Source organism: Lutra lutra, chromosome 16 (assembly GCF_902655055.1).
Source record: "Lutra lutra chromosome 16, mLutLut1.2, whole genome shotgun sequence".
Classification (NCBI taxonomy): Eukaryota; Metazoa; Chordata; class Mammalia; order Carnivora; family Mustelidae; genus Lutra; species Lutra lutra.
In genome coordinates this window covers 49,033,615-49,049,158 of record NC_062293.1, presented here as the reverse complement: position 1 = coordinate 49,049,158, position 15,544 = coordinate 49,033,615, and the positions used below count along the sequence as shown (strand labels likewise).

The 15,544-nt window shown below is 51.4% G+C and overlaps 1 protein-coding gene across 2 annotated transcripts in view; it reads right to left on the bottom strand.

Moving 5' to 3' along the window:
• Positions 1-5,919: 5,919 nt before the first annotated feature.
• NT5M (5',3'-nucleotidase, mitochondrial) overlaps positions 5,920-15,544 on the bottom strand; it is a 39,257-nt gene continuing 29,632 nt past the window's right edge. Inside the window, exons 4-5 of one of the 2 annotated variants that reach the window (XM_047708837.1) lie at positions 8,313-8,445; positions 5,920-6,746 (exon numbers count right to left, since the gene is read on the bottom strand). In XM_047708837.1, coding sequence (XP_047564793.1) covers positions 6,604-6,746; positions 8,313-8,445 — 276 coding nt within the window. In that variant the 3' untranslated portion in view covers positions 5,920-6,603. The remainder of the gene's footprint in view (positions 6,747-8,312; positions 8,446-15,544) is intronic. The other variant, XM_047708838.1, reaches the window with a different exon arrangement.

Genomic DNA, 15,544 nt, shown 5'->3' with positions numbered 1-15,544 from the left:
GAGATCATGACCTGAGCCGAAGGCAGCGGCTTAACCCACTGAGCCACCCAGGCACCCTCTAACCCAGGATTTTAAAAAATGTATCCAAATTGCCAACAGGGCTGAGGTGTTCGCTGGACAGGTGATTTGGTTCCTATTTCCATGAATTTCTATCCTAAAGAGTCATTTTGTCACAGTCCCAACCTCATCCTTGGAGGGCTGCCACTCTGGGGCTTGGGCTGACACCTTCGTCTCAGGCCTGGCCCCTGGGCCTGGGCAGCTTTGGGTAAAGACCTGCAAATGTGGGGGTTCCTGGGTGGCTCAGTCAGTTAAGCATCTGACTCTTGATTTCAGCTCAGGTCATGATCTCAGGCTCATGAGATCGAGCCCCGCTTTGGGCTCCGCAATGAGCATGGAGCCTGCTTAACATTCTCGCTCTCCCTCGCCCTCTGCCCACTGCTCACAGTCCCCTCTCTATCTCTCTCTCTCACACACACACACCCTGCAACTGCAGCCACCAGCTCAATCCAACCCTTCATTCCCGCAGATGGTGCAGGGCCGGGAGAGATGGCAGCCTGCCTCCCCACCATGAGGTGGGAGGTCAGGGTTGGCCCAGAAACCCTCCAGCAAAGGGCAGCAAACAGCATGTGTGAAGACACAGATAAGATGCATTCCAGGAGCTGCAGGGGTCCAGATATCTGAGAGATGCAGGCAGAGGTAGGTGGGGAAGGGTCTTCCTTGAGCTCTGAGGAGTCTCCCCCGTACCCTCAGGGAGCTGAAGCTGACTTGGGATCTGCACAAGCTCCTGACTCGGAAGTAAGATGACTTTTCTCTTTGGGCCCCCTGAAGTTCTTGAGGGTGGCTAGTGTTTGAGGTTTGTGACCTGAGGGTATCCTGCCCACCAGGCAGGCTGGACAAGGGTCCTCAGCCTGACACCCAGGGCTCCACCTTGTCCACAACAGCCCAGGAGGAAAGGGCAAGAAGAGATGGTCCAGGAGGGATCAGGGAGTTTAGGGAATCTGGCCCTTCCTTCTTTCCCCGCAATGGCCTGTGTACTCACTAACCGCTAGCGACCCGACCCCGTCCCGCCACCAAACCCCCAACAATTCCAAGAGTGGGCTGTGCTGCCACCTGGTGGTCAAGCCAGGATACGCGCCCCTGGATCCCATCAGTGTCCAGAGCCCACCCCTCCACCCCAAGGTGCGCTCCCCGCTACACACTACCTTGTTTCACCGAGCAAGTCAGTTTCCTCCAGGGAGCAGAAGCATCATGGAATAAACGTCTCTATTTCCTGCAACCCTTTCTCATGCAATCATGGAAGTTGACCAACTCTGGAACAGGCTGAGAGAGATGTGGCTTTGCAGAGCTCCCACAGCAAGTGAGTGGCAAACCCACACTCCAGATTCCCTGTTCCCAGGCCCTCCCGCTGCCAGGCTGCCCTCTGGCTCTTTCCTGCAGGCTCTGGGAGCTGCCTTCAGAGCCCATCTCTGCCCACTGGGTGGCCCAGGGCTTATCAATTAACCTCTCTGAGCCCTGCTTCCTGGGCAGGTTGTGGGAAAAACCAAATAAACATAGGCTAAAACCCTATAGATAAGCAGACACATATTTGTTATTAACTATAACTGATAACCATTTTTTTAATTGCCAACTAGAACTAATCAGCCTCTTTCCACCTTAAATGGCCTTCTTTGGTGTCAACTTTAAAAAGTCCTCATTCCTCGGAGGGGCTGATATCCCTCCGGTTTTTCAGAGGGTCTCCCTTGTTTCTGTCCTGGCCAAGAGGACGTCTGGATCCAGAACCTGGCTTCTGTGTGGGGCACAGGTGAGGTCTCACGTCTGGTTTCAGGTCGTGAGCCTCACCCTACCTTTTGGCCCTCCTGAGTCCCTCCTTCAGGGGTAATGAGGGTCTGCTCTTGGCCCCAGCCAGATTGCCGGGGTCCCCCTGCAGCCCTCAGCCCCAGGGCCACTTGGTCCCTCCTTGGTGGCTGCCTAATGAGCTCCCAGCCAGGGTCTTCCTCCATCTTCTGTATAGGCATGCGGGGACCCTGAATTCATTCCTTTCTGGGCCACAGGGAGAGCCAGGATCTTGGGAGCCACCTTGGCCTCACCAGCTCAATGGCTCCCCTGCTTGTGAGACTATCCTCCTCAACCAGCTGGGTTGGCTGCTGGAATTGCTAACATGTCTCTCCCACACCTGACACACACTTGCTAGAGGTTGGTGGGCCCCTTTCCAGGAACCCTGCTCATTCTTGCTCTAGCTGTGGTCACTTTCTCCAGCAGGTCACTTTCTCTCTAGTGGGGCTGACCCAGGCCATCTCCTCCTTCTTGCTCACATCATGCATTTTCTGATCTAGACAACCCGTGCCTGACTTCCCTTGGGACAGTGGGACTCCAGGCATTGCCTGAATGCCAGGAGTTAGGGGATGACCATGGGCAAATCGGGCCCACAGGTCATGTACCAAGCGTCATGCATGCTATGTTATATTTGTCCTTCTACCTGGCTTGCAGGGGAATCAGTGAGCTTCCCCCCCATCAACCCTCCCCTTCCTCTTCCTCCTTTTCTTTCTACCTCTTCCTCTTCTCCCCTCCCCAGCACCCCTTTCCTTGGGCTTGTGACTGAGGGCCAACTTGGCCAACTCTTCTGACTTCTAGGCAATGCACAGGTCTGGCCTGATCCTTTCCCACCTGCCATCATCAGGTCTACTCACCTTCAGATAGAGGCCCATCCCTGGGCCATGGACACAGCTTTCCCATGGACACCTGAGCCCTTAGAGAATTCTGGAGTATGGTGTTATGTAGAGGTCACAAGCCCCAGAGCACAGTCACCTGGGCTACAATCCTGGCGGCACAAGTGACTCGGCACAGCCTCGGTCAGGACCCTGGACTCTGCTGAGACCACAGCCCATCAGTTAAGTGGGAGTGACCCCAAGGCTTATGAGGCCACAGAACATGCCCATCAGCTTCTGAACAGGGTCAGTGCTGAGGAAATGATCGTTACAACAGTTATGATAGTGGAATGTGTCCCAGTGGGGATAGTGTGACCCAGAAGAGTGAAGGAGCTGTACTGAGTTTTTTTGCCTAAAACCCCTGGCTGACCCAGAGGTCGTCACTCCTTCCAGGGGCTCTGGTCCTAGGACCCAGACCATTTTCAATATTTTCAAAAGGGTAAATCTCCACTTCTGACCAGGGCCACCTCAACTCAGGGCAGGACAAGCTGGCTTTCCTACTGGGAGGGCGGACTTCCTTCCTTGTAGGCCATGCAATGGTTCAAAAGCAAAACATATGCCTCTCAGGCTTTGAAGAAAGTCACCTTCATTCCAGTTGTGTCTCCCCGCTCGGCAGCAAGAACAAAATCACGACGCCGTGCAGTCCTGGTGTCTGTCATTGGCTGTTGCAGGTGTCCCCCGCCCCTCCTAGCATCGTGAGGGCAGCGGCCGGCGCCATGGCAGAATGAGTGCCACCGGGTGGGCAGCCGTCCACGCTGGTTTCAGCCCAGGTTCCACCTCCCACCGCCCCTTTCTCTTCTCCAGCTCCCCGTTCTGGGGATTCCTCCCTCCTATACTCACTCCTGCTCTTTGGCCACACTCTCTAGCCCCAGGACCTCTGCACGGCCTTCCCTCAGGCCAGAGGGCTCTAACCTCGGCTACCCAGACCCCAGCAGTGCCCCCTGCCGGAAGGGGCCTCTCCGGGACGTCAGGCAGACCAGGGCCCCACTCTGCTTGACCCTGCACAATGCCCAGGCCTCTCTCCTGGAGCGCTGGCTCTAATTACAGTGAGTTCTGGATGGCCTGGGGGTGGGGGGCACATTCCCAAGCACTGACTACAGCAACTTTGCCCCACAATTATTTTTTCTTCTTTAAACGAACGAGGCATCTGAAGTGGTGAGTGTTACCCCAGGGCGAGTGAGCCTCGAGGAGCAAAGAATGGATTCAGCCGTGTGTAGCTCTGGAGTTTTTAGACTGGCCTTTAAAGCTTCTGGTGCCCATCAGCTGAAGAGGGAAGGCTCTGGAAGACTCGGAGCACTGCGCCCTTGCCGTAGCTCCATGAGGAGCAGACGTAGAATCAGGCCCCCCACAGGCTGGGAGCGGACAGCAGGGGCTGGCAGGTGCAGGGGAGGGAGACCCTGAGAGGGGGCTCTGTGACCTGGACTCCCACCCCACCCCACCCCTCCTCAAGCCCATGGCCCTAGATCTCTCTCTAGGAGCCAGGAGCAGGGGGAGGAAAAGCTGCAGGAGGTGAGCAGGCAAAGGGGTCTCCCTGCCCCCAGCAGGGTACAGTCGGGGCAACTGTCTCCCTGTGACCGAGGTGGCCCATCCCCCAGACACGGGGCCCTAAAGCTGACTTTGGGGAGACAGGCGATGCCAGCAGCGCCAGCACCCATGGGTCCATTGACACCAGAACGAGGATGAGGAGGGGGTTCCCTTCACCACTGCCATCACTACACCGAGAAAAGTGCCCCCACATCCAAACACACCCACCACTCTATGCTGGGGCCACTCCCCGGAGAATCTCAGATGTGCTTGAGAAAAGCCTGATGGGATTACATTTCCGTCCGTTCAGCAGAACGAGGCCCCAGGACAGAAATGAGCAAGTGGCTTTTTTGTTTTGAGGGCACTGGGCTGGCTGGGTCTGGTCCACTGCAGTGGCCTTGAGCTAGCCCAACGCCACGAGCAGCAGGTGCTCTGCGGGTCCTCCTCCCAGCCAGAAGGTCAAGTCCAGGGACACGGTGCTTCTTGCCAAGCCAGCAGCTGTGATGCCCTGCCAGTCCCGGGCCGCAGAATCCCAGGGGGTCTCTGCCCGACCACCAAGCAGGGGAGAATCTTAGGAGAGGGCATGAAGGCTCAGCGGGCAGGCCTCTGCCCTCGACTGAGGCTGGAGGCCACAAGCCACAGGCACAGGCTGAAAGTACATCATGCAGGTGACACCGTCTCTCAGCTCTTAGACAGTGGTCTGGTCCCCGAGTGAGCAGCAACGGAGGGTCTTCGGGGAGCAGCTGGGAGCCAGCCCTCCAGGTCTAAGCTCTTCCCAGAGCCTCAGGCTGGCCAAGACCCCCCGACCCGCCCCAGACGCTGCCCAGCTTGGTCAGATGACGCAACCCCAAATACACTCCTCGTAGGTGGGGACCTGTAGAGCCCCTCGCCACCACCGGAGGGATACAGCCCACGTGGGACCAAGGTGGGGCCACGCCATGGAAGACTGCTTTTGACCCAGCAGACGGTGCTTCCTCCCCATCAGGATGGCCAGGCTGGCCCGAGAGCCACAGAGCCAAGACGGTCAGCCAGCCCGAGCCTCGGAGACTTTCTCTTGACGTCACCAGAGATGCCACTTGCTGGGGCAGCCCAAGAGTGCCCGTGATGGGACAGTTAGGGGTTCTCTGCAGGGCAGTGATGGGGAGGATAGCAAGGGAGCAGCAGGGGGGTGGCAGGGCGAAGGCCTGAAAGCCTGGGGAGGTGAGGATGGGTTCGAGTTGCCACTTCCCAGTGGGCCGAGAAGAGAGGCCGGAAAGAACAAAAGGAAGAGAATAACATCACCCGGCCCCCTCCCCACACAGCTCCTGGGATCTCAGGAGGAACTTGGTGTAGGAGGGGAGCAGAGAGTGGGGGCCCTGCTCTGAACCAGGCAGGGCAGGAGGGGCTGGAGGCTGGAGGGCGGGGCATGCATGGGAAGGAGGCATGTTGGGGTGGGGGGGGGACAGGTCAGCGTGGTGGGGGGCCTACCCAGGGGACCACCATGGCCACCAGCTCCTCCTTCAGCCGCTTCCTCCTCGGTCCCCGGCAGCACCCGTGGCGAAGCGGGCGAAGCGGTGAGGCCGCACCTTGCTTAGCCCCCTCAGGGGTGCAGGGGGCCACCCAAGTACTTACAAGATGTGCAGCGCAGTGCCCGGGGGCCAGATGCCAGAGGATGTCAGGGTAGGGACTAGAGGGGGCCACGTTATGGGGCAACACTTGAAACCCATTTATTTTGCCAGCTTTTGACAAATGTTCAAGGCTGCTGACTGCTGGGCCCAGAGCAGGGCCCCCGGGACACGGGTACGAGGAACTTCTGAGCGGGTCCAAGGCCGGGCAGCCTATGGTGCCAGCACAGAGCCTGGCATGCCCTAGAACTCAGGGAGTGTTTGCTGAATCCATGGTGGGCCCCCGGGGGGAACGGAGACCGGGTGGGAGGGCAGGGAGGAAGGGGCTGCGGCCCAGAATGTGAGGGCTCGTCCCATCTGCTCCTGCTTGTAACCCTCTCACTCCGGAAGCACCTCACTGCTGGCTCCCTGGCCGAGGGGCCACAGACGGGGGGACTTCCCTGAGGGACGGGGGAGGCCTGCCGGCCCTCCGCTCCTTGAGGTCTGGAGCCCCTAGTCCCAGCCTGGCCATGGCCTGAGGTCGGCCTGAGCTGCCTGGCTGGATGTGTCTTGTCCAGGGCCTTTGGGCGAGCCAGCCCTGCCCCGAGATCAGTTTAAGGCCTGGCAGGGCTGGGGAGAGCAGGGAGACATGCAGTGGGCCTGGGCCATGTGAAAGGGAGCCCCCCGCCACCCCGGGGCCAGAGTCCTAGGTGCCCCCCACCTCCACTGGGGCCCTGAGCTGGGAGCCCTGAGGTGCAGGGCCCCCTGGAGAAGCCAGAGCACAGTCCAGCTCAGCGGGGCCGCTTGCTGTCCAGAATGGCCTTCCAGTCGTCTGCCCACGAGTGCAGCCTGCGGCCGGGGGGCTGCAGCTGCACGTGCCGGTTGTGGCAGGCCGTGAAGAGGATGTGCTCCCAGCTGGGGTTTGGCTCGGCCCCTGTGGGTGAGAAAGCAGCGCTTCAGTCCCCCGAGTACCAAATGTGTCCTCTTCCCCATCACGAAAGTGGTGACTGAGCTGGCACCTGTCTTGTGGCAGGTGTCCCGGAGTATGGGAGCTGGCCCATGGGAAGCACGGGGGGTGGGGGAGGGCTGTACCCAGCAGAGGCACGGCGCACGGGGACCTCTGTGCCGGCCACCACGGTGGCCGTGGTGGCCGGCACAGAGGCTGAGCCCCGCTGACGTCTGGCCCGTCCCCTCTGGCGGGCTCAGCCTTCCCGCCCCAGCCAGGGCCAGCTCCCGCAGCTTCCCGGCTCTTGGCCATGAGCCCCACAAGCCCCGCTAAGCTCCCATCCCTCATGTCCACCTGTCTACACTGGCAAGCCGGTGCTGCTCCTGCACCTCTTGTTCTGGCCTGACCCCCCGCCCCCATCCCCGCCCCCAGCCCACTCCCTGTGGCTGGACATGGAAGCGGCTCAGGGCCCTGTGCCCCCCATGTGCTCTGACTCTCCTTGTGAAACCACATGGTTTGGGAGGTCACAAGTGGGCACACCCCTCTGGACACTGTGACTAGTGCAGAGATGGACACACTTCCAAAAGCCATTAGGGAAGCAATATTCTGGAATCTTCCACTGAGGTGTCCAAAAGAATAGGATTTACCCCCAAAACTGCTGATGGCTGCCGAGAGGAGAGAGCTGGCCTGCGTACAAAGAAACCAGAGCAGAGTTGGGAGACAAAGAAACTGAATTTGGACTGATGTTGTTTGAGCCCCAGATTCATCGTGCCCAAAGCCTTCCTACCTCACCTTGCTAGGTAGGTGTGCTGATAAATTTCCCCTCTCCTTTCTAAGTCAGTTTAAGTTTTGTTTGTTTGTTTGTTTGTTTGTTTGTTTGGAAGGAGTCACCTATAAGCAAAAGGGATAAATACAATTCCAAAACCACCTTCAACTAAAGAAATGATGCTTTGGGGGCGCCTGGGTGGCTCAGTGGGTTAAGCCTCTGCCTTCAGCTCAGGTCATTAGCCCAGGTCCTGGGATCGAGCCCCACATCAGGCTCTCTGCTCAGCGGGGAGCCTGCTTCCCTTTCTCTCTCTCTGCCTGCCTCTCTGCCTACTTGTGATCTCTGTCAAATAAATAAATAAAATCTTTTAAAAATTTTTTTAAAAAATTATGCTTTGCATTTCCATTTTATATAGTAGGTTCACTCCAAGTTGCTCTTGGGGGGAAAATGGCTTTGAGGCTAAAACCAAACGTTTGGAAGCCAGTCTGGCCCTCATTTTACATAAGAAGGGCAAGGCTAGAGATATAAAGGGACTCATCCCAGGCCACCCAATGAGTTACCCCAGGAGCTAGGACCTGCTTCTCCTGACTCCTAGGAGCACCACTTCCAAGGCTGGATGCTGAGAACAGCCTTGTCTTCCTGGTAGGGAAGGTGGTCAGTGCTGGGCTGGAGGCTGGAGGCCCACTACGCTGCTGGTAACCAAGTGGGGACCACCCAGGACGGGGCCATGAGGCCAGCCCCATGTGCTGTTTGTCCCGGCGACTCTCATCTCCACGCTCGCTCCTCACCTGCCGCAGGCCACTTGCCTGTGATGTCTGGCCGGTCGTCTATGAGAAGGTCGGCAGAGACCACGGTCTTGTCTGCGGCCAGCACGATGTGATCCAGAAAGTCAGGGCCAAAGTGCTTCTCCACCCAGGCATACTGGAACACAAACAGGTAGGGGGAGAAGAGAGTGCCATCAGACCTGGACGCAGAGGGAGCGGGGGCCCAACCAGGCTTTCTCCAGGAAGAAGGGCCGCTGTCTAGGATCTGTGATGATCCCACTGGCAGCAGAGCAAACGGACACTCTGGAGATGCTGTGACTTGTCCATGTCCCCACAGCTCCAGTCCTACATGGCACCATCTGCCCAGGCCTGGTATACACAATCCAACACTCATGCCAGGAGTGCCTCCTCCATTCCCCATGTGTATGCACTCTGTTGGGCTCCAGGGACAGAGGCAAGGGGGGACAGAGCTCGAAGACGCATTGAAGCAGTTCATCAGATGACACAAAGGAGACTGCCGCCCAGCAGCATGGGACAGCGTGGTGGGAGGCAGTCATGGCTTGGGGTCCGTGTTTCCAGCATACCTACTCCGCAAACACTCACCACCCATCACCGTATCTAAGTGTCACACAGCCAACACAGCAGGCAGCGCTCTCTGCATTCCATCCTTATGCACTAGTGCCTACTGGGCATCCACTTGGACATGGGAGCCCATGGTGTGTGGGAGAGATGCTCTCACACAGTACGCACTCTAAATGCAGGAGACACGGCACAGAAACAGGCAACCAAGTTCAGGTGGGATGAGGGCTCCGAAGGAATACAGCCAGGAGCTCTGACAGAGGGAGGTGACAGGAGACCTCTCTAAGAAGGGACACCTGCCATTGACTGGGCATGACACGGCGGAGACTGGGTATTAAAGGTCTAGAAAGTTCCACAAAGAGAGAACAACAAATGCAAACGGTGCAGGGCAGGAACACACTTTGGTGTTTATCTGAGTGGCTGGAGTGCAGAGAACAGAGGAGCAGGAGGAAAGAGAGAGGTGGGGGGCAGGCCAGGTCCCGTGGGGCCTCGCAGGCCTTGTGGAGAGAGACCCCTTGTTCTAAGTCAGCCAGGTTATCTATTAGAGCTCCGTTTCACAAACTGCCTATGGCCAAGGACTGGCTGTTTTCTTAATTCCCAATTTCTTGTGGACCCCTTTGTCTGTGAGATATGAAACCCATGTCTTCTGCTCATTTCTTGATTGGATTTTTTGGTTTTTTGGGTGCTGACTTTGATAAGGTCTTTTCTTCAAAGAAGACACACAAATGGTCAACAAACACATGAGAAAATGTTCCACATCACTCGATCAGGGAAATACAAATCAAAACCACAATGAGATACCAATTCACACCAGTCAGAATGGCTAAAATTAACAAGTCGGGAAACAAGAGATACTGGCGAGGATGCAGAGAAAGGGGAACCCCCCCTAACACTGCTGGTGGGAATGCAAGCTGGTGCAGCCACTCTGGAAAACCATATGAAGGAGGTTCCTCAAAAGGTTAAAAATAGAGCTACCCTACGACCCAGAAATTGCACAACTAGGTATTTATCCAAAGGATTCAAACATAGTGATCCGAGGGGGCACTTGCTCCCCAACGTTTATAGCAGTGATGTCCACAAGAGCTAAAATATGGAAAGAGTCCTGATGTCAATCGACAGATGAATGGAAAAAGAAGATATAGGGTGTGTGTGTGTGTGTGTGTGTGTGTGTGGCTGGATACAATGTCAACACACAATAACCACTTATATTTCTATGCATTTGGATATAGAGATGAAGGAAATAATACCTTTTATAATAGCACCAAAAATATGAAATAGGATGATTACATACTTAGAAATAGTTCAGATGATACATTCCATGTTATATGCACTTCGCCGCAATCATTATTTATTTTTTTTGGAGATTTTATTTATTTATTATAGAGAGAAAGAGAGTGTGAGCGGGGGAGGAGCAGAGGGAGAGGGAGAGGGAGATAATTTCCTGCACATTCTGTGGTGAGCGCTGAGACCGATGTGGAGCTGGAGCCCCTGACCCTGAGATCATGATCGGAGCTGAAACCAAGAGTTGGATGCTTAACCGACTTAGGTGCCCTGACAATTTTTTAAATTAGAATAAAGCTGGAGAGGGGCGCCTGGGTGGCTCAGTGGGTTGAGCCGCTGCCTTCGGCTCAGGTCATGATCCCAGGTCCTGGGTTCGAGCCCCGCATCGGGCTTTCTGCTCAGCAGGGAGCCTGCTTCCTCCTCTCTCTCTCTGCCTGCCTCTCTGCTTACTTGTGATTTCTCTCTGTCAAATAAATAAATGAAATCTTAAAAAAAAAAAAAAGAATAAAGCTGGAGAATTCACACTGTTTTCAAGAGTCGCTATAAAGGGGCACCTGGGTGGCTCAGACGGGTAAGTGTCTGCCTTTGGCTCAGGTTAGGTCCTGGAGTCCCAGGATCAAGCTCGGGAATCTGGCGCTCTGCTCAGCGGGGAGTCTGTTTCTCCATCTTCCCCTGCTCCTCCCCCCACTGCCCCGCTTCTGCTGTCTATCACTCTCTCTCAAATAAAAAGGTAAAATCTTTTTAGAAAGTCACTATAAAACTACAGTAACCGAGAAAGAGTGGTTCTCACAAAAGGATAGGCATTTAGATCAAAGGAACAGAATATATTTAAGAAACAGACCCAAAGATGTCAAGATAATTCAACAGAGAAAGGGAAGGCTTTCCAACAGAAGAACAGTTGGGTATCCTTGGGCCAAAAAAATAAAAAAACAAAACATAAAACCACACACATTAAAACGTCTATTTTTAACTCCTGCCATGTATAAAAATTAACTCAAAATGGACCATAACCTAAATACAAAACCAAAAATTATAAATGCTGCTCTTCAAAGGCCATGGTTAAGAAAATGAAAAGACAAACCACAAAAAAACCATCATCTGACAAAGGACTTGTATCTAGAATAAAGATTTCCCCCCACTGAAATTAAGACAAACAGCCCAGTGAAAAATCAGTAAAAAATGTGAACCCTTTGGGGCGCCTCTGCCTCTGCCTTCAGCTCAGGTCATGATCCCAGGGTCCTGGTATCAAGCCCCACATCGGGCTCTCTGCTCAGTGGGGAGCCTGCTTCCCCCTCTCTCTTTGCCTGCCTCTCTGCCTACTTGTGATCTCTCTCTCTCTCACTCTGTCAAATAAATAAATAAAATCTTTTTTTAAAAATGTGAACCCTTTATCAAAAAGGACAAATAAGCCCATAAGAGATGATCAACATCGCTAGTCGTTAGGGAAACACAAATCAAAACCACAGTGAAATATCATGAGGAACCCACTAAAACAGCTGCAGTAAAGAAGACTAATACTAAGTGCACATAAGAATGAGAAGCAGCAGGTGCCTGGGTGGCTCAGTCAGTTAAGCTGCTGAGGTCATGGTCATGATCCCAGGGTCAGGGATCAAGTCCCGCATCAGGCTCCCTTCTCGGCAGAGAGCCTGCTTCTCCCTCTCCCTCTGCCTGCTGCTCTACCTACTTGTGCTATCTCTGTCAAAAAAATAAATAAAATCTTTTTAAAAAATGTGAAGCAGCTAGACATCCCATGCTCTGCTGGTGGGCATGCAAGATGGGACAGTTTCTTTTAACAACAGCTTGACAGTTACTTTAAAAACTAAACACACATCTATCATCTATCATCTATCAAGCCAGCCAATCCCACTCTATCTGACCTAAAGAAATGAAAGCATACATCCACCCAAAGACGTGGACCTGAATGTTTATAGGAACTTTATTCATAAAAGCCAAAAGCAGGGAACACCCCCAAATGTCCATCCACTAGCAGATAAACAAATGATGATATGGTCATACAGTAGAATTATATTCAGCAATAAAAAGGAATGTGCTACTGATATTTGCAGCAACAATGAATGAATCTCAAAAATATTATGTCTTTAAATGAAAGCCAGAGACAGACTGTATGAGTCCATACTATATGACACTGTGTAAAAGGCAAAACTATAGCAATGGAGAACACATCAGTAGCTCACTCATACCAACAATACCCAGAAAGGGAAGGTACAGGGAAAAAGACTGATTGAAAAAGACACAAACACACATTATTTTTTAAATTTTATTTTTTAGAGCGGTTTCAGGTTCATAGCAACTGAGCACAAAGTACAGAGAGTTCCCATATAATTTTTATCCCCAAATATATACAACTTCCCCCTTACTGACATCCAACAACAGGGTGGGGCATTTGTTACACTCAAGGAACCTACACTGACACATTGTTATCACACAAAGTCCATAATTCATATGAGGGTTCCCTCTCAGTGTTGTACATTCTTTGGGTTTGGACAGAGGTAAAAGGACATGCATCTGCCATGAATAATTTCACTATTTGGAAAATCCTCTGCTCTCCATTTATTCATCCCTCCCTCCCCACTAGTCTCTGGCAACCACTGATCTTTTTACTGCCTCCATAGTTTTGCATTTTCCAGAATGTCATATAACTGGAATCATACAGTATTATAGCTTCTTCAGATGGGCTTCTTTCATTTAGTAATATACATTTAGGTTCCTCCATGTCTTTTAATGGCTTGAGGGTGCATTTCTTTTTAGTGTTGAAAATAGTTCACTACCTGGGCGTACCACAGTTAATTTACCCATGCCGGATATCTTGGCTGCTTCCAAGTCTTGGCTATCATGGATAAAGCTTCTATACACATCTGTATACAGGGTTTTGAGTGGACACACATTTTCAACTTAACTGGATAAATACCAAGGAGTGTGATTAGCAGATCATACAGTTAAGAGCAGGTTTAGTCTTGCAAGGATGTGCCAAACTATCTTCCCAAGTGGCTCCACCATTTTGCATTCCCGCCAGCAATGAGGGACAGTTCCTGTTGTTCCACATCCTCTCCAGCATTTGGTGTTGTCAGTGTCCTGGATTTTGGCCATTCTAATAAGTGCATAGTAGCATCTCACTGTTGTTTTAATTTGCAATTACCTAAGACATAGGATATTGAACACTGTTATGTGTGCTTCTTTACCATCTGTAAATCCTCTTTGATAAGGTGACTGTTTAGGTCTTAAGACCACTTTTTCATTAGGGGTCTTAAGACCACTTTTTCATCAGGCTGTCCATTGCCTTGTCATTTGCAGAACGCTTTGTATATCTTAGGTAACAGGTGCCTGTCAGTTGTCTCTTGCCAATGTTTTCTCCCAGTCTGTGACCTGTCTTCTCATTCTCTTGACATTATATTTGGCAAAGCAGAGGTTTTTCATTTTAATGAAGCTCAGCTTATCGATGATTTATTTCATAACTTGTTCCTTTGGTGTTGGATCTAAAAAGCCATCATCATGTCCAAGGTCATCCAGACTTTGCTATACATTGTCCACTAAGCACTGCTTTCACTGCACCCCACGAACTTTGATAAGTTGTTTTCATTTTCACTTAGTTCTAGATACTTGTCTTATTTTCTTTCTTTCTTTTTTTTTTTAAGATTTTATTTATTTATTTGACAGAGAGATCACAAGTAGGCAGAGAGGCAGGCAGAGAGAGAGGAGGAAGCAGGTTCCCTGCCGAGCAGAGAGCCCGAGGCGGGGCTCGATCCCAGGACTCTGAGATCATGACCTGAGCCGAAGGCAGTGGCTTAACCCACTGAGCCACCCAGGCGCCCCCTTGTCTTATTTTCTATTGAGCTCCTTCTTTGAACCATGTGTGGTTTTTTTTAAGATTTTATTTATTTATTTGAGAGAGAGAATGAGAGAGAGAGCATGAGAAGAGGGAGGGTCAGAGGGAGAAGCAGACTCCCTGCCGAGCAGGAAGCCCGATTCGGGGCTGGATCCTGGGACTCCAGGATCATGACCTGAACTGAAGGCAGTCACTTAACCAACTGAGCCACCCAGGTGCCCCGAACCATGTGTTTTTTTTTTTTTTCTTATTTTTTTTTTAATTTTTTCAGCATAACAGTATTCATTATTTTTGCACCACACCCAGTGCTCCATGCAATCCGTGCCCTCTACAATACCCACCACCTGGTGCCCCCAACCTCCCACCCCCCATCCCTTCAAAATTCTCAGATCGTTTTTCAGAGTCCATAGTCTCTCATGGTTCACCTCCCCTTCCAATTTCCCTCAACTCCCTTCTCCTCTCCATCTCCCCTTGTCCTCCATGTTATTTGTTATGCTCCACAAATAAGTGAAACCATATGATAATTGACCCTCTCTGCTTGACTTATTTCACTCAGCATAATCTCTTCCAGTCCCGTCCATGTTGCTACAAAACTTGGGTATTCATCCTTTCTTTTTTCTTTTTCTTTTTTTTTTTTTTTTACAGCTTTATAAACATATATTTTTATCCCCAGGGGTACAGGTCTGCGAATCGCCAGGTTTACACACTTCACAGCACTCACCATAGCACATACCCTCCCCAATATCCATAACCCCACCCCCCTCTCCCAACCCCCTCCCCCCATCAACCCTCAGTTTGTTTTGTGAGATTAAGAGTCACTTATGGTTTGTCTCCCTCCCAATCCCATCTTGTTTCATTTACTCTTCTCCTACCCCATGTGTTATTTTTAAGTGTGTTGTTTAATCTCCAGGAATTTTTGGATTTTCCAGCTATCTTTCTATTACTGGTGTCTCATTTGAGAACACATGTATGATTTCTATTATTTAAATTTGTAAGGTGTGTTTTGTGGCTCAGAATGTGGTCAACCTTGATGGATGATGGTGCCATGTGAGCTTGAGAAGACAATGTGTTCTGCTGTTGTTAGATAAAGTAGTCTATAAATGTCAATCATATCTAGTTTATTGATGGCATTATTGAATCCAACCATATCTTTACTGATTTTCTACCTTCTGGATCTGTCCATTTCTGATAAAGGGATGTTGAAGTCTACAACTGTAATAGTAAATTCATCGAATTCTCCTGAAGTTCTATCAGTTTTTGCCTCACCTATTTTGACACTGTTGTTAAATGGATACACTTTACACTTTAAGGATTAGCATGTCTTCTTGGAGAAGTAACACCTTTATCATTATATAATGCCTTTATTTATCCATGATAATTTTCTTTGGCCTGAACTCTGTTCTGTCTCAAGTTCATATAGCTACTCTCACTTTCTTTTGACAGTGTTAGCATGATATCTCTTTCTCTATCTATATAATTTCAATCTGTCTATGTCTATATATTTAAACTGTGTTTCTTGCAGACAGCATAAATGTGGGTCTTGGTTTTTTGA